This window comes from Podarcis filfolensis (genome assembly GCF_964270895.1).
Source record: "Podarcis filfolensis genome assembly, chromosome: 9".
In the NCBI taxonomy this organism is placed as follows: domain Eukaryota; kingdom Metazoa; phylum Chordata; class Lepidosauria; order Squamata; family Lacertidae; genus Podarcis; species Podarcis filfolensis.
The window spans coordinates 18949388-18969043 of NC_139610.1; the positions used below are offsets into that span (position 1 = coordinate 18949388).

The following is a 19656-nucleotide window of genomic DNA, read 5'->3' on the forward strand; positions in this document are numbered from 1 at the left end:
ATTGGAAAGTAATACTTTTGTCCCTATAAGGCATGTGTACAGTTCATCTTAGCTTCTGGCCAATAATATTTTTGGAAGATCCTAGACCAGAGGATTCCCAATTGTTTCCAATGAGGGTCAGTACAACATGGCTCAGTTTAAGAAATGGAAATTGTGTTTGTGTGTGTAATGCCACATAAAACTTCAGTAATTTATTCCAAAGATCTAGCCACTCCATTATTGAACATTATATAAAATAAATTGGGTTAGCCTCGGAGCTTATTCAGACAGAAGTATCTCCCAGTAGTCTGCAGAATGGGGTTACAAGCTGCTTGGATGGAATCAAAACTAATGGGGATAATCCTGTGCACAGTTTTATTTTTTTACAGTATTTCAAGAATGGGCTGGACCAATGTATGCTTGCACCAAGTGTGGCATTTCTGGATATTAATTAGACATGACTGGCTAATGTCCTTTAGACACTATTCTTTATCTCCTCTGTGTGGTGGTTGTAGAGCTTTAGGTTATGCAGTGGAAAACCCTGTTCTTCCCAGCTGCTGTTATAACCTCTCAAGAGAAGGGCTTTTTAACAGCACATTGCTAGAATATCTTAACAGCCAAAGTGTGGGGCCTTATAGTGAAAGAGGTGGTCTCTGAGAATTTAATTGCAAAAATGTGCAACATATAGTATGAAATTGGTTGTTTAAATATATTAACAGAGGCAAAACATGTTGCAATAAATATTGTATCCATGTGTTAGGAATAGCATTGGGGAACCCTTGCATTGTAAAATGCAAGGAACTGCAAAAGCTAAGTGATGTTATTATAAGTTGCTTATTTAATTAAGAGACTCTAATATGTTATGGAAACTTGGACATAAATTAGAGGGAAGATAAAAGAAAGGAACACTGAAAGGAAAATTTAGTTAAGTTGTCACTTTAAAAATAAATAGAATTTGCTACAGGCAGTGTAAGAAAAACTCCTGAAAGCAATCAGTGGGAGTCTGCAACATATGACAAGGATTGTTTAAACCCTGAAATGTTAGATGCTGCTTATTAAAATAAGACAGTAATTCTATACCATTTACCTGGGAGTAAATCCCATTGATTCCAACAGGCCTTACTTCTGAGTAGACATTTATAGAACTGTGCTATCAATGAATTTTTGACATGACCTACAGAGGCACATGTAAGACAGAGGTCAGAAATATGTCAAATACAAGAATGGGAGATGCTAAAAGAAAGCAGAATTTCATAGTCTGAAAACAAATGCTGTTGATAGGTACACAAAAAACAAGGTAATTAATACCAGCTCCCACAAGAGGTGGTGAACACTCCTTTCCTTGGAAGTTTTTAAGCAGAGGTTGGATGGCCATCTGTCATGAATGCTTTAGCCGAGATTCCTGCATTGCAGGGGGTTGGAATAGATGACCCTTGATCTCTTCCAACTCTTAAGATTCTATGATTCTATAAACAGTGCACTCCTATGTATATCTGCTCATCAAGTGCAGTGGGACTTTCTCCCAGCCATCAGATTGCAGTGGGAATCAGACAAGTTCTGACAGATAAGATCAATTTCTGAATTACGAAGGAAGAACTTCATTGGCAAATGACACCAGCTAGGTTAATTAAAATATACCCAGGAACTACAGATCATTATTGGAAATGTAAAATACCGGGGGCGGGGGGGGGGTATTCCATATTATGTAGTCATGTATAAAGACCTAGATATTTTGGAATTTAGAATTATCAGAAATAAAAAATATAATGGGCTACAACTTCCCAAGAGATCTAATGATAATATTATCTGGATATCGGGGTGGTGGGGTGGTGGTGGTGGGGAATACCAGAAGATATAGATATGACAGCTTATTTGTAAATGGCTGCTATCAACATAATATTTCAGAACTAGAAAAGTACCACCTCTTTGCCTAACTAAAGCCTGGGATGTGGTGCATATGGTAAAATTAACAAATCTGCTTAAAATGAGAGAGGGTAGACAATGAGAAAATGTTATATTATAGAAAAATTGAGGGTTTTTTTAATATTGGAACAGTGAAGTGCAAGACTCAGTGAATTCATAATATTTGTTGGGGAAAATTTAAGAGTACAAAGTATAGGTGAAATAATTGAGCTGAGGAAGGATTATTACTAGGTTCGTTTTTCCTCTTTAAATGCTTAATGATGTAATTAATTACTGGATACTAAAACTGTATTTATGAATAATATTTTGTGGGAATTGCACAGTATTAATTATAGTTCTATACTACTGTAGCATATTGTACATTTCTGTATTCTTATAAAGAATAATAAATAGTCTGAATAAACTAAAATGAAGGAAGAAAGGACCAACCAATGTTAATTTTGAGTCTGCTTAGGCAGGCTGCAATCCAATACACCCATTGAACTCAGTGGCACTTACTTGTGTTGTAAGCAGGGTTGGAATTACAAAGAGAGGGATTGAAAAGAAAACTGCTGATATATAATAATACCTTTATGTAAATCCATGGTGTGGCTGAATTTAGTGAACTGGGAAAGCATAGTGCTAGAGAAGGTATAGAGAGCAGCATTCAAATAATGTAGTAGTGATTTGAGCATTTCCCCTTTGACAAAAGCAGAAAACATTTGAAACTTTTTAGTTTAGAAAAAAGGTGGCAAAGGGAAAAAATGAGGTAATAAAACTCTTCATAGTGTGGAAAAACTGAATATATGTTTTCTTTCAATTATAATACTAGTTCTCCCAGTGAAATTAATGTACCAGGACAGTCAAATGAAATGACTTCTTCACACAATACATATTATATTTAATTTATGGAATTCACTGCCATATGATGTGGTGATGTCCAGTGGCCTTAATGACTTGAAAAGAATTTTGGAGAGATTCATAGTCTCTATCAATGGTTATTAGGCATTATATGTTCGGATGTAGTAAAATCCTGAATGCCAGCTGTTGAAGGGAAGATAATAGAGGAGGGATGTTGCTCCATGTGCCCAGGGGCAAAACAGGAGTTGGCAGGGGGTAGAGTGGGCAACAGTATATCAGAAAGAAGGAAATGTAAATGAGGTATGAAGTGAGAAAAACAGCAGAGAAAACAAGAATGTAGTGTACTAACAGAAGAGGCGGCTAAATGTCACATATTTGTTTGAACTATTCAGCCAATTTTTGCTTTGTAGTATAATAATGTTGTTCATCCCCCGCATATGTTCTTGTTTCACAGGTTCCTGCATAAGTATCACCTACAGCCAGTGCCAAATGCTGCCATATAACCACACCACTTTAACACCAGTTCTTTCCATTGTCAAAAGCATTGAAATGGAAAAATTTCTCAAGTTCTTTGGTTATCTCAACCGCCTCAGCTGCTATCAACACATCATGCTGTTCGGCTGTAGCCTTGCTCTTCCTGAGTGCATCAGTGATGGTGATGACAGGTATTTGGGAACTAAAATGGGGTGATTAGAACTAACTACAACCAAATATTGAATCATGGCAATGCAGCCTAGAGTTAAACCATATGGCCTTTTTTATTGAAATAATTTAGCTGTGGATGACAGTCTCCAACAGATTTTTGCCAAGCTAAATGAGCTCAAAGGAACAAGCTGCAATGTATTACTCAGGGACAACTAAATAGTATTCTTATAACAGTTTGAACACATTAACTCTTGTGAATGATTTTGTTATAGATTATGGGCCAGTTGGATGCATCTTAATCCACATTTAATTTAGTGGCAGAATTCAATATGCAGCATTTTGAAATTTCCTGTGAAAGCATTTGTCCTCTTCCCGAGAAAATACAGCTCACCTTAAATGTAAATGAATTCTTACCTATCTGAGGAAGTTTTTGCCCGATGTGTTGTACTTTGAGTTGCTTTATGCAAAGTATACATTCCATTTCTCCCATCAGTAGCCCTGCAGCTGAATATTTGGTGGTTTCTATAGTCCTAGCTCATGCATGTGGTTTTTAGGCTCTGTGGCAAGGTTTCAGTGGGGCCAGCTACTGCCATCCCCTCCACATATTATTTCACCCTGAATACCTTACAGGTATTCCAGCAAAAGAAGGTTAAGTTTTCCATCGGTGTAGCCAATAAAGACACAGACTTGTTTGAGGCCAGGCACGGGGAACCCTACTCTTGTTATGTTCACATAATTGTGCCTTTCAGTTTAATAAGGACAACACTTGAAAAATACTGTGTTTTGTGTTGACACCACATAATATTGAAGATTATGATTTTTCAAGTCTTAAGCAGAACTAGCAGGCTTACAGTCCTGGATCTATACATTTTACCACAGGGGGCAGAAGTCTGGACAGTTGCTGGAGCGAAGGGAGAGAACAACAGGAGGATGAATGGGAGCCCAGAGGTCACCCACATGTCCTGAGGCTTAGCCTCCACACCTTACTCTCCCCAATTTCCTTTCCTTCCCAGTGCCAGGGAATCATCTTGGGGAGGCGGGGAAGTGCAGCATGGCCCTTGCCCATGTGTAGAGTGTGCCAACACTAGCCAATCCCCCCACCACCACATAGATGGTTCTCTGAAACTCCTCTCTCCTTTCCCTCCTTTGGCTCACCTCTGCAGCATCCTTGGGCTGCTTCTGACACAGATCTCCCCCACTTTAGCCTGCTGCTGGGCACCTCCCTTTTGTCTGCTACAGCTCCATGCTGTGCCATGGTGATGGTAGCTCCACCTCTTCCTCTCTTGGGGCTAGGAGGTTGCTAGAGAGGCAAGGAGGCTCAAGTTGTTCCAGCTTTCCTAGGCTTTTGGTTCCATTGGATGCCACCAGGACTTGAGTTCACCAAGCCAGCCCTGTGGTTCATGGGTTATTGAGCCAGGCTGGCCCTGCGAGGGTGGACAGCATTAGGTGGGAAAACTCTCCCCTTCTCTCCTGTGCAGGCTTCCTTTTCTTGGTGGCGGTAGTGACAAAGGGATGATGAAGAGGGGAAAGACTATTCATGTTTCCCTTCCACCACCACCACTGAGAGAAGGAAGGCCTTCTTTTCTTTGTGTCTTGGGACACAAAGGGGAGAAATACTTTTTTGTGGTTCTGTTAAATGACATTAGGGCAGGGTACTGTTTGTTTCCCCTCTCACCTGTGGCACGTATCCCCTCTTTCCTCCCCTTGAGCCACGTATGCAGGCTTGCAATCTAAATAGGTGCAGGTGGAAAAGGAAAGAATAAGTGGGTAAGGTGGGATAGTAAGAGAAAATAGATTGCTAAATTTTGATAATTGGAAAAGTTACATGAAAATGGATATTATTTGAGGCACTTGTTAAAGAGCAGAAGGGTTGAATCAAATGATACTCTGGAGCCAATGAGTTCCAGAGATAAACTACTGCCAAAGCAAATAGGCAGAGGCATGAGAAAAACAGATGTAATCTTTGATCTAAGTAAGAGATTAGTACCAGAGGAACATACAGCTCTAGGAGGAGTATAAAGATTAAACAAGAAATATTAAAAGGAGCAAGGAGGTTCAAGCATTTAGAAGTACAAAGAAATTTAAGTGAATGTGATGAAGGCAAGAATCCAGTGCAAGGAGAAAAGGAGGAGAAAATCATGATCGTTTTTACAGACAAGAGAGTGAGATGAGCTGCATAGTAAAGGATGATGGATACATGATTTTGAAGGGGCTTTGATCTGCAGTGAAAAAAGAGACAGTCAAATAATGGTATTGATTCTGGTTACTCTTTGGGCCACCTTGATGTTACAGTCAACAAGTGATGAACATGGATGTGTGGATGAACCCTTATTTTTATGAGCTTCATGCATACCTATAGACTTAGAAAGTTTTTCTAAGGAAGACTAGCAATGTATCCACCGCACCACACAGCAAACCTAATTCATCAAATTCCAGTCAACCTTATTCCCTATTTAGGCTGCAGTTACCTGCAGGTTTTCAAATCAGGGTGCTGGCTGCTTTTCTTATTTCAAGGCTATTAAAATTATATTTAAATAAGCTAAAATAAATAAATGTTAATGATTATAGTTTTCCACGTGAATTTTAGTTGCTGCAGGTGTGCTGGTATATCTGAGTGGAAATCAGTTCAGAGTGAAGAAATCTCTTCATTCACAGAGTGATTAGCATTGATTCACACATAATGTTTCCATGTGATTACACACTAAATCATATGCAGTGCTCATCTGTGCAATGTCGGTGATTGCTTAAAGATGGCAAATACAGGTACATAGGTGTATCATATAAAACCACATTTGACAGCCCTCCATGCCACCATTAGCTCCTGTGGTACTGAGACCCACTAATCATGATTGATCACTGGACCTAATGGTCAGGGGTCCCTTTACCTTTTTATACCCAAGTGATGATGCCCTCTCCGTGTGGCAGCTGTGGAAAAATATATAGTCTGCCTACATGGAATATGATTGCTTTGTTTTTCTTCAAATCATATAAATCTTGTGTATCATGTATTTGGTGTGAATAGTGACAATTACCAGAACTTGTTTCCCATGTCCAAGCCTTTTTGTGATTTATATTTATGTGTGTGTATTTTGTTTTAGTGCATTAGCAGTTGAACACTTCTTTGTTGCACCACTCCAGTATGGGAGTGCTCATCAAGACATGAAAAAGAAGTGGCAGATACCAGCAAAGTCACCCTCCCCCACTTGCCCAAAGCAGTGTCCCATCATTTTATGAGTTTAATTCATTTAGTTGTTTAAAGGCATGTTTGGGGCTTCCTGTCACTGTTCATCTACACAATCCCTAATATACCGTACATTGTAACAAAATGAAGATAAGGTATTTTATTCCATTTTGTTCTTAAAATACTCTTGCAATTTTTTGACACAAAATACCTAAATGTTCACCTAGTTGCCAAACATTTGGAGTCATTTGGTTTCATTTTTTTTTATACTCGACAATTACCTAATTTTTGTATTTAGTAACTGTATTCAGTAAAGACTCCTTACCTCCTTTGGGGACAACGGCACAGCGTGGTGAGCCACAGGGAGAGGGCATTCCATCACCAACATGGCTGGCTGATGTCATCATTGGCCTCAGCTGGCTGCAGGGGCACTCAGAATTGCCTGCTCAATTTTATTTGAATTGGCTGATCATGGCCTTTGAAGGGAGGATACAAGACTCTTTAAAGGCTGGGCACACTGGGAGTGGGCAGCATATTCACCCCATATGTCTGGTCTGCCCGAGGTAGGTGAGCAGTGCACATGTATGGCACATATAACTTTTTTTATCTGTATTTTTACTGCGTCAGACCAACACGGCTACCTACCCGAATCTTTGTCTTCAGGGCCAGGAAGGAATTTGCTTGTGGACCTATTGAGCCTGTCTGGACGTTTTGCCTTTCTCTTAGCAATTTTCATGACTTTGGCGGAAAAAGACATTGGGTTGGATCCATAGTCTAAGTGTTGGGGTGGGAAGTGGAGCCTCATTCACTCCTAGGTCAGGATCAAAATGCAGGGTACCCTAGTAAACGAGTCTAGAGGGAGAGTTGTATCTATTGGTCTAGACACCCTACTGGCAGCCTGGTGGGACTCCTCATTTGGGGAGATACCTGAACCCAGGCTCAACCCTGAAGGAGTAACCAATCAGGATATGCCCACTTGGAAGTAACCTCCAGTTCAGTGGAGCTTAATCCCAGATAAGTATACATGGCAGGGATACAGAACTTGTGACTCTCCTAAAGCTATTGGATTCTAACTCCCATCCCAACTTTGGCCTACTGGCAGAAATGGAGGGAGTTGAAGAACATCAATGATGTATAGGATTGCGTGCTCAATAAATGAATTACTTTTACAGTAAAGAAAGCTCTTGATATCACTTAGTACTGTGAAGTACTAAACCTATGAGTGCTGAAGGGACAGAAGGAAATCACACCAAAGGTATAGCTATTAATAGCTACTAGAATTTAATAGCTGGGAATTTCGTTATGTGTCAAATGAAGAGTGGTAAGAAAGCAGAGGGCTGAGTGATAAGGGCAGCTGACGAGATGAGTGAAAAGAAAACTATTGTTCTTAAGATATGAGGGAATTTGTGGAACACTAATTATGATTGGCAAGTATTAACATATGTATTGTCAAGTGTAAAAACAGTCTAATTTTGACATCTGGTTCAATTATTTAATCTTGATTTTTTAAATATAAAAATGTGTTCACTGTTATAATTAAGTATTTCTTTTGGCATTAGAAATCTGAAACATTTATTGTTTTTATAGCATGATATTAAGCACATGTTCCAGGAGTTTTATTGTCCAAATCACAAGCAGAAAGGTTTGGTCAGGACACATAAAACACCTTTCCTCCATTGTTAGAGAAAACATGAGTTCCAGCACCTATTACAGGGTTGGTGAGGAACATGAATAGTCAAACAGAAGAGGAAAAGAGCATCTAGGTGTGTGTCTCCAGAAATAAATGAGTGGGCCTGGGCAAGCTCTCTATTATTATTATTAATAATAATAATAATAGTAATAAATTTAATTTTACTGATAATTCTAGTCACTGGAAGTGTCTGTAGAAAGAATAGCTCTGACTAAATGGAGTTAAGAAACCAATGCATTTCATTTGACACAGCAGGTGAAAAGTGTTTTTTGTGGGGTCGGGGGGAGGCCAACTTCAGTCAGCCAGGTGTGCTTCAAACTACATTAACTATATTTGAGAGGTCAGGATGAGCTAGTCTGATATGCATATTTCCTGCAGAGTGCACCTGGCAATTCTGCCTTTAAATAGACCCCTTGATTACAAGGTTATCACTGCTGATTGGTGTAAATGTTTTTATGAGATAATGCAGGCCAGTAAATCTTCCATTTTGTATTGCAACTGATTAGGGACTAGGGAGCAAATGTTATAAAAAAGCAAGCTCTGCTAGAAAGGATTTAAGTACATGTTTCATGGAAATGAAACGGCGGGGGCGGGTGGGGGGGGCTGCTCTGTGAACAAACTGCACTATGCTGTGCCACAGATCCAAACTTGCTTGTGGCCTGTGCCTGGAAGAAAAACATCAACATGAAGCAGTAATCTCAACCATTCCAGTGGGCACATAGCACTTTCATGCGGATGATTGCCAGAAACCCAGTGGAAGGCCCGACTGGAGGACTGTGGTGGCTATGCCTATGCAGAAGGAATGCGAAGCAAATTTTCTAGCCTTGAGGCCGCATTCCATAATGGCTTTTCTGAGAACTGCAGTCACCTGGTATCTGGATAAGTAGGCGTCTTCCTTATGAATGAGTAGTGGACCTTCAGAAAGGCAGGGACCTTTCCCTAATGTGGCTCCTTTCCCTAACTGATTCGTCTTGGAGGAGCGCATCAATCATGGCTGGCATTTAAAAGGTCCTGGCTCCTCCCGCCAAATCCCAAGATTGGCCAATTCAAACAACATTTAATAGGCTGTACCAAAAGGCCCCACAGTCAGCCAAGGCTATGTGGGTAACAGAATGCCCTCCCCCCCCAGCTCAGCTCACTGAGGCTACACAATGTCGCAACCGCCACTGTCCCTGAAGAAGGGAAGTGAACTTTCTGTTGGTGGATATTTGAGGGGAGGCTAGTTGATCAAAGGTAAGCTGTATTCCTTCCTCTGCAGTGAACTTTGGGGTGAGGTGGTGGAAAAGAGAATGGGTAATAGAATCACTCCGTCTCCTCTTCCCTGATCCCCATCTATTCCAGAGTAGGGATGGGGGACAAATTCAATTCCATTTGCATTTTAAGTCAAATTTATCCATTTTGTACTTTCTATAACACATGAGAACTGAAACATAGTCATTCTTTGAAATGCACTTCTCCAACCGACCAATGTTTACAAAAATGCATATATTAGCCACCCAGAGTTGCTGGGGCAGATGGGGTTTTTTGTTTTTTTTTTGTTTTCCCTCCACAAATAATAAAATTCCATTAGGAGAAATGTGTACCAAAATGGCTAAGAATTTTCATGAGAATTTTCCAAAAGAAATTTTGCAGATTTCTGCAGAAATGTGGAGAACCAAATTTAAGATTGGAAAAACGAGAAACTGAAAGAAACAAAGCTGAAAGAACTTGCCACTCTTATTTCAGAGTACCCAGTGGGCTTTTACAGATAATTTTTATGCTGCGCTTGTGGATGTGACAGCATGCACATATTAATAGACAGGAAATCATTAGGGCTGAGGTATTTTTTGAGAAAGCTCATGTGGTATGGCCCTGGTAGTCATAGCCCAAAGCTCCTGACCCAAGTCTGATATTCAGTCCACTGAACTACATTGTACTTTATGAAAGTACTGTAAGTATGAAAGTTTTCTGTAAGTATGAAAGACTTACAGAAAACACAGACCAGAATTGATGGCATTCTGAAATACTTTTCTCTTGTACAGAAAAACTGTGATAGGCCAGCTATTCCTGATAATTCTTCCGGTTAGAGTCAGCTGCTGAATATTAGAAATGTATTTCTATGTCCTAACACTTGGCTTTCTGTAATTAACTTGATTCCTCTTAAATATGAGGACAGAAAACACTCAATGAGCCGTCATGAGGTCATTTGGCTGAGAAGCAGACAATGATAACTGGTGGCACTCTTTTAGTTATTAAACTCTGAACAAATGGCAGTAATTAGTGTTAACTATGTTCCGTTTGAACAAGAAATTACTTCAGGTATTTAGGAATGTCAACACAGTACAGCTTTAAAAACTCTTGTCCAGACTTAACAGCAGGCTTCTCCTAAACTTTCAAGCTGTGAAATATGAACCCTAGCATTGCCACATATTACACACCCTTTCACACACTGAAATACTATGTACAATGTGCATCAAACATATCCCCTCTATTTTTCATCTATTTCTGTCCAGAATTTGCTGCGTGTAGTGTTGTCAACTTCAGTTAGCAGCCTCATTCTCATAGTATATGTTTCGACCGATTAAGGCTGTGTACACACCACACTTTTAAAGCACATTTGAAACACATCCTTCCCCTCAAATAATTCTGGGCACTGTAGTTTACCCCTTCCCAGCAACCCTTCACAACCTTCAGAGCTCAGAATCCTCTGAGGGAAATAATGTGTGTAGGAGTGGGGTTCATGCTTGCTGGTTCATCCCCAAGCAATCTGCATACAGTAGGTGTAAAAGGTTTTTTCCCCATGTACAGTGCATCCAGTTGTATGCACATATGGTATTCCATGTGATTGGAAGCCCTACATGATCTTGAATCCAGTCCTTTTAAGCACCTGCCGAATGCATGGAAATTGATGGCAAGGGCCAGAAGATCCCACTGGTCTCAGTGCACATGCAGAACACATAATGATAGTCAAACTGAGACTATTTCCCCATCAAGATAACATTCTTGTGACAATGTTTATGATGGAATGAGCTGTGTGAAAATGTGTTACGAGAATAGTGCATTACGGTTATACTATACCAATGTTGGATATGAAAGAGCAAACATTTCAGATAAAGAATAGTTAGTCTACTACCGGTTTGGAGACCTTGGATGATCAAGCATTTTAGGTAATGTTCCAAAACCATAGAGCAATTTACTCTTAATTATCATTGGATAATACTGGTTACAAGATACCACAGGAGTCATCCTATAAATATCCCTCTTTCACTTTAGGGCAGTGATGGCCAAACTTGGTCCTCCAGCTGTTTTGGAACTACAACTCCCATCATCCCTAGCTAACAGGACCAGTGGTCAGGGGTGATGGGAATTGTAGTCCCAAAACAGCTGGAGGGCCAAGTTTGGCCATCACTGCTTTAGAGTCTAAAGAGTGCACTAGTGGTGCATACCTGTCATGCACTCCAGGTGCACGAAGTGTGTTTATGAGTGAAAGCAAGACCTCCTCTATGATACATCCATGGCATATTATTTTATTTTAGCATAAGTGCAGTATCCCCAGGGTCTGGATTGAGCAGCACATGGTGCTTGCCTGAATAGTCTTCAGGTGATCTTTCACACATCTAGTGCATTCATGCTTCCATCCACATGACACTTGTCAGGGGCAGGATCATGGTCTAGACTAGATCAGGAAGAAAACTGATTTCAGAGAACAATGCTGGGCAGGTAGCTCCTTTTTCTGTAGCATTCCACAGGAGGGTTTCATAGGAATTTTATCATAGGAATCATTGTGGAACTGATCTTCAGGCAGGGAAAATACCCTGCATTAATGGGTTCCATTTTGGAATGTGCAAAAGATAAGCCACACAGATTTTATTTTATTTTTAAAATCACAGTTGATTTTATCTCATGATCCAAAGAAATTTAGTCAGGGAATACAAGGACATGCTGTGTTACATTATCCTATGTCCTATGATGGCTTTAAAAAAAAACAACATAAATGGTAGCACTCATTTATTTTTAACATCTGGTATATAAAGATTAATCAAGATGTAGATGCTTAACCATAATATCATTGTTGACAGGGGGAACAAATAGGCCTGTATTAAATTTGATCACTGCTTCATATTTATTTGCTTTACTGAGCTTAAAGGACCAAATGTAGTTGTGGCAAGTGTTGTGGTAAATGGTATGGCATAGAATTAGCGTTTTCTTGGTTGCTTCCAGACCATAAACTTGGCCAATCTAAGTATCATAAATTTCTCCTTTTATGAGCCCAGTCATTTCTAAATTATTATCAAGTTGTTAGTATAACCCATGTAAGCATACTGCTGCAAAAGAGACTGATTTATAACAGTTATGCTTGAACTAATTTGCTGAATCTTCCTCCTACACACATAGATTTTCATTTAGAAAATCTAAACTTATCACTGTGTGGATGTGAGCATTGAAACATTAACTCAGTTGATAAAGTGGAGTGGAAAACAAAGCAATGTCACAAAGCTACAAAGGACCACCCATCCAGAATCCCTGTTCAAATCTAGAAGAAAAAAACACACCAATCCAATAAATGAATTCCAGTTGTGCAGCTTCCCACTCAAAGAATGAATTTATACAACAAAAGAGCCACATGGATTTGTTTACATTTTTAATATTCAGTGTAATTAGTGGGTTTCTAACTGTGTGCATTAAAAGCAACATGGTGGAAAACCATAGTTTTATTGGATCATTTATTGGAATTTTTGTATTCTGATCTATGGAGTTGAAAAGTCCTTCTGTACCACCCAGAATGAAGGGCCTTCTGTTTTTATTTTATTTTTAAATGTATATTATTTTTACTGAAGTGTTTGCCTCTACTGATTTTTATGAGAACCAAGTGAACTGTTATCAATTTAGTCTTCTGCATTAGTGGAAAAAGTCTCCCCTTTTGAAATAGGTTTGTTGTGTAATTATTATTCTATTTGTGAAGTATTAGTTTTTTGTTTTTTTAAAAAAGAAGTATGTTTTACATATTTTAAATTAAATGCTTTCTCAAGTTAATTGAAATCCTGTTTATATAATACTGTTATGGGTTTGCAGGGGGCCAAGGATCCCTTAAAAGTTCTGGGTGCCAGGTTCTCCTCATTATTTCTGAAATTAGCAAATTAGGAAAGGTGGGGTTTGATCAATGGATTTAGCAAGGCTTTAAAAAGTAGGTCAAGCCAGCTTCCTCAGGAGGTTGTCTGAGAGAGGTGCCATCAAGGAACAAAACAGGTGATAGCAGAGGCAGTGCCCTGACAAAAGGGACATTCAGTGTCAGACAAGAAGGGGGAGGGAGGGAAGGTTGCCACTTTTGCCACAGGAAAAAGTGTCCTTTTTGCACGAGGCTTGAGTTGAATTTTAGCAAGGGTTTTTGGGAGAAAGAAGGGTGGGGCTAGAGGCCATGAGGGCTGAGGAACATACAAGCTGTGTGGAGGAGACACAGAGATAGTGTTTTGGCTACTTTTGAATCCTGTGCTGTGCTCCTGTGGGGAGCAAGCCCCTCATAAGATGCAGTGCTCAGAACCCTCTCTACATCCAGACTTGGTTGTAAATATGTGTAAATAAACCATATTCTTCACTGTGCCTCATTTTCCCCAAAGGAAACATAAACTCTGGCTAAGTGCCAAGACCCCTGGAAGGTGGCCGGTAACAATATTAAATGCCCTTTATGCACAACACTAGGGAAATTATCACATATCAGAAAGATGGTGGGTTTATCTTGAGCCTTGCCTAGTACTAATCTCTGACAGCAGCTTACTTGATACTTGGAAAGGGAGCCCTCACATTCCAAAATAGTATCTTTCACCACTATTTTGTGATGTGATGAAAGACAGAAACGTTCCAGAACCATGTAAAAGGTCTCTGCCAGTAGCAGATGCTATACCAACAATAAATGACTTGCAACTTCTTCCACTGACAAGGGCAGCTAGCTATCAGTATATACCCACATTGCTGCCTGCATGCTGCCCTGCCAATTAAAGCCCTGTTATCTGAGCCAGTAACACCTTTTCAGAACAAGTCACTCAATAACTCTTTTCCTGTTTGTGAGGGAGCTTTATTTTTGGAGAGTCAAAGACCTCAGAATATTTTGGAGCCTGTCAATGTGTAATGTGCAGCTCTGAGGTAGGTCCTGGAAGCCACAGAAGGAAACTAGGCAAGACAAATAGGTGCTTACTTCTCTTTTGTCCCTTTCTTCTTCTATCTTTTATAGAGAACTCCTAATCCATAGTAGTATGGAAAAACATCAGTACACAATGATAACATTTTTGGCTTACTGGACACTTACAAATTGATTTTTATATCTAGACTGGATCTATTCACTTAATCATTTTTTAGAGTTAATATACTCTCCTATCACATTTGAAGCTTATCCTTTGAACATTAGCCTAAAACAAACTGAAATATACAACATATCATTCCTTACATATCGGCCATGTGCTGCTGTGTATCACACAAATCACCTTCACCTAATTATGAATTTTCACACTTCCCAGCAGCCACCAACAATCTGGAGCAGAACTGGTAAAACTGATAATGTGGCATGACGTGTTGAATTCTTACAAGTGTAAGATGCCCAGTGAAAGTTGTTTGCTACTTGCTACAGGAAGATTGTTCTTGGCAGCTTTTCTCTAGGGACCATAATGTGTGCTCTGGACTACAGATGAAAAAGTTGGAAAGTTATAATAGCCTCTAAGAGCCAAACTAGATGCATGCATAGTTTAGTGTGAACAAGCAAGCATGCAGGCTTCCAGAGAGGAGATTGCAGTCTTAGCTCTTATCCTCTTGTTTTTCCGAACCTGGGCTCATGGCTTGGCTTTCTCCTAATAGTCTAAGAGCTCATAGTTTGCCTAATAAAACAAAACCACAAGTCCAGATTCAGATGACATGTTAAGTCAAACTGTGGCTTAGCTCAACACAGCACAGGGGAGAGGCCAAGTGGCCACAACCTCCTCTCCTGGAGCCCGCTTCTGCTTGTTCATGCAAAGCTACAATTTGGCTTAGCATTCACTGTGGAATGAAGGCAGTGCACAGGAAGGTGAGATTTATTTCTTCATTTTCTTACTGAGTTTGGAATGGAGATTGGCCCTTCTTTAGGGGTAGGGTAAAAATTTCACATCTGGCAACCAATACGTGATGTATATTTTGCTCTAGGAAGCTTAGTTTGGTGAGAATCGAGTATACACCTCCAGAGTTAACGCTAAATACATTACTTCTGGTAAATGAGCCACCATAGCTTCTAGAGGGGCGTGAAAATTTGGGTCCTGGGCTTTTTAGACTCGTCTACCCGTGTACTATCTGAAACCAAAGGGTTGCCAGATGGGAAATATATTGCCATTATTTTCAGCTCTCCTACCCCGCTATAGGAGCCCATGGGAAATGGGTACTTTTTCCCTTAAGGCTCCTAGCTGGGCAAAAGGCAGGGGCAGGCAACCTCTTTGCTGTTTAAAATGGAAGCTCTCTATTTGTGCTTTTCCTTTAAAAAGTAAAAATAAATAAATACGCATACTGGAAGGACAATAATCTTAGAAATATTTGTTTTTCTTTCTAGTCACGGGCTCCTGCCTTGCAGATCATTCTGTGAAGCTGCAAAGGAAGGTTGTGAGCCAGTTCTTGGGATGGTGAATTCCTCATGGCCAGAGTTCCTGGCGTGTTTCCAGTTCCAAAACAAAACTGAAAATAACAACACCACCAGGGTATGCTTCTCCCCAGAACAAGAAAAAGGAAAGCGATGTAAGTTCCCTTTAATTTTTTTTGCTAAAGTGCTGCAGCGTGTTTCAGGTTCTACATATAATGTCCAAATTGCATGTTACACATAGCTATGGTTGTTGATTTTTTTTGGCAATTATTTTAATTGAAATGAATCTCAGAGGTAGCTGTATCTGTTCCACTGTGGGGAGGGGGTATTTTTCAGTGGGATAACTGACTGGAATGGAAAGAGATAAACAGTCCCATCCCCAGTTGTTCCTCTGCTAAAACATGCAGCCTTAGAAGCTGCTTTTGTGTTACAAAAGAAAAGCAAGAAAGAGGATACATCCAGCTGTGTGTAACATGTTAAAGGCTCATTTCTTTCTCCTAAGATTTTGATGCTGCAATTTTGATAATGTTTTAGTTCAGCTTGTATTCTTTATAGCTTTTATTGCATGATCTAGCCTATGCATTGGTTTAAAGCTGCTGTTTTAAATTGTTTTATACTGTGTTGTAGCAGGTTTTTACAACTGTGATTTCTTTCTTATAAGGATATTTCAACCATATTTGTATGTATGTAAACCACCATGTAAGTGCCATCAGTGGCGTAGCGTGGGGGGTGCAGGGGGGGTGGGCCGCACCGGGCGCAACATCTGGAGTTAGGGCAAATCCATGGGTTAGGGGGCGCAAATCCACGGGTTAGGGGGCGCAAATCCACGGGTTAGGGGGCGCAAATTACTTGCCTTGCCCCGGGTGCTGACAACCCACGCTACGCCACTGAGTGCCATTCCCTAAAAATCCCTATTTAAAAATAATTAGCTAAGCAAACAAACAAAGAACGAAACAAACAAACAAACAAACAAACAAAAACATGTAGCTTGACCCAGTGATGGGGAAAACCTCAGTGAACTTTCAGGTCCCTTAAATAAATCATAGAAAGATTCAGAAGAGGAAAAATGTAAGGTGGGAAAAGGCAAACTATTAGCTGGAGTTGTCCTTCACGCTTAATGCTATTATTTCAAAACAAATATGTTCCATTAATCTTGCTTTTGGAGTTTGAATCTGGAAAGCAATGTTGAAATTCACATTAATGGTACTGTCTCTGAAGCAGAGGTGCCATTTCCTACCCCGCCCCTATTTTTGTTGGGAGCCTGAACCCCCCAATGGCTCAGCAGCAGCAGCAGGAGAAGGCCGAACGCCAGAGAAGAGTTGCTGCTGGCCATTGAAGCCTTGCTGGAGCTGTGTTTGGCTCTGCCCCTGGCTTCTCCCAACGTCATGTTGCAATGTTGTGCATGACTCACGTTGTGCCCTCTCAATCTTCAGCACAAGTTGGTGCCTCTGCTCTGAAGCCATGAAGTAGGTTAGACTTGGTAGCAACTGAAACATTTCCCCCCTGCAGTTTGAAGTAAGTCGGGTTTCATTGTTCCCCATAAGAGTCTATAACAGATGCTGTCTATTATATATCAATTCTAGTGCTAGTATTTGGATGGGGAGGAAGAGGGAGAAAGAGGCTAAAAGCTGTCCTGTGATGAGGGCAGACCTGAGGGCTGAGGCACTTGGTTCTGTTCTCCTTTTGTATTTGATAGAGCATTTATGACTGTGGTGTGTGTGTGTTGTTTATTGTAAGCTGCTCAGAGAATTATACTAAACATATATACTAGTCTATAAATGTTACAGATAAATAAATGTCTGCTTTATGAAGTCTGCAAAAGACATCAACTTTCACAAGGGAACAGAAGGAACTGAGAATTTAGCTGATTTGGAATAAATATTTCTACAAGTTTCTCTGATGTCAGCATGCAAGGGAGTGAAAGTCAAGCTTTCATCAGTCTTTCCTTCTGCTTGATCCCTTTAACCTATACTCCACCTTGTTCACCGACTTGGAAAAACAGTCTTTAAATGGCATTCCTTTGGGTCAGAAGTGCACCTCCCTAGCAATGAAAATACTTCAGTTATTTTTCTTCTAGTCCTCCCTTCATATCTTTTATATCTTGTGTTATTTTAAGTAGCCAAAGCTGGGAACTGTGTTTAAAACAGCAGTAGATAATATAGAAATCATAAATGAGAAAAGTAGATAAAAGACTAAGGAACAAAATATTTGATTTGCTTTCTGAATCCATTTGATCCATTTTTAGAGCAGTAAATGCCCTTGTTGCATTGATTGAGATATTTCCCCTCCATTTCTGCTGCATTTTTCACTGGGGGAAAAAATCTGATCATTATCTCTCTTCTAATCCATGTCCATTATTATTTTCTGATTACTGTGTGGCATGTCACTGTGAAAATTTCATGGCACTTATTGGTGCTTAAATGTCATGTTATTACATATAAAACCCTGAATGTCTTGGGACCAGATTACTTAACAGACAATCAATATCTGTATAGTCGTACCAATAACTTAAGATCTAGTTCAGAGGGCCTCAGTGTCCATTGATTCAACTGGCAAACACACATGATTAAAGCATTTTGCTGATGGCCCTGGATGTAATGTAATGTAATGCAACACCTGTCAAAATTAGGCAGGTCCCATCTGCGTTGTCTTATGTATAAAGTTCCAGATTCAATGTAACGATTTAGAACAGGCATTTTATTAATAAGAAAGCACATATATATGTACAACATCCATTTAATGTTCTCTAACTTACCAAGTTAACTGACAGGCTTGTGCTTAAGGATCTATTAATCTTAAATGCCCCCTATCGGTCTCTACAGCCACAGCAGGCACTGTAACTCTTGACTTCACCATGAAGGCACATACACCTGAAACTGCCTATCAGATATTTCATGCATCAAAATCCATTAACCATTTTGGTGGTACCCTTTTGAGTGAGGAATGTCTGATTTTTGTCTTTCCACTGTACCTTGTTGCCCTCCCACCTCTTCCTTAATATCAGTAATATATTTTTCAGTCCAGCCCTCTTGACTTTCTAAATAAGTAGGTGGTGACACCAGCTGTAAATATCTCTCCTATATACAATCCCATTATCACCTTCTGTCTCAAAAGAGCCACTTGCATTGTTGCCGTTGCTTTCTTACTTTAGCATTTACCATTATGCAATCTAACTCTTATCATTTTTACACCATGCTAGTAACACCATTGGTCCTCATTCATTGCACATTTTTCTACTATGAGAACACAGGCTATTATTTTACTAGGTTGAGGCCAATGTAACTATAGTGTATAAAATTCAGGAATTTTAATAATCTGGGAAAGCCCTCCTAAACTGGACATGGGTGAATCTAACATACCTCTTCCTCCTACAATGACAGTATCTGTAAAGATCCTGTGTATTAAGAAAACAATGTCCTCCCTTGTTAATATATATCCTAATAGACTTGAGACTGTGTGGGTTAGTTAATTCTCACTAATGCTGATTAATTTCATGGGCAATAGCAAGATATTTTTTCTTAGAGATATAATAGTTTCTCATTTTAGTGTCTTTCTCTTTTATTTATCTATTACACATATCTTGCTCTTTACTAGTTACTTGGTCCTCCAAAGCAAACACACATCTTGGCACTGACTGGCTGACCTACTTCAGTGAGTAAGATTGATTTGCACAGCCATTTTGGCTATGAAGAGCCACTTATTTTTTCCAGCCACTTTTGTGCCAGTGGTCTTACGCAGTTCCACCACTCACAATAGTCTTAGGTTTGCAATAGTGTAATTACAATAGTGTTAGATGTGGTATCACAAACCTTCAAAAATACGAATTGC

The 19656-nt window shown here is 39.7% G+C and overlaps 1 protein-coding gene across 5 annotated transcripts in view; it reads left to right on the forward strand.

Annotated features, from left to right (window-relative positions):
- CORIN (corin, serine peptidase) overlaps positions 1-19656 on the forward strand; it is a 109724-nt gene that overhangs the window by 26457 nt on the left and 63611 nt on the right. For all 5 annotated transcript variants that reach the window (XM_083630172.1, XM_083630171.1, XM_083630175.1 and 2 more), the window contains exons 4-5: positions 3197-3407; positions 15802-15983. In XM_083630172.1, the coding sequence (XP_083486298.1) occupies positions 3197-3407; positions 15802-15983 (393 nt within the window). The remainder of the gene's footprint in view (positions 1-3196; positions 3408-15801; positions 15984-19656) is intronic.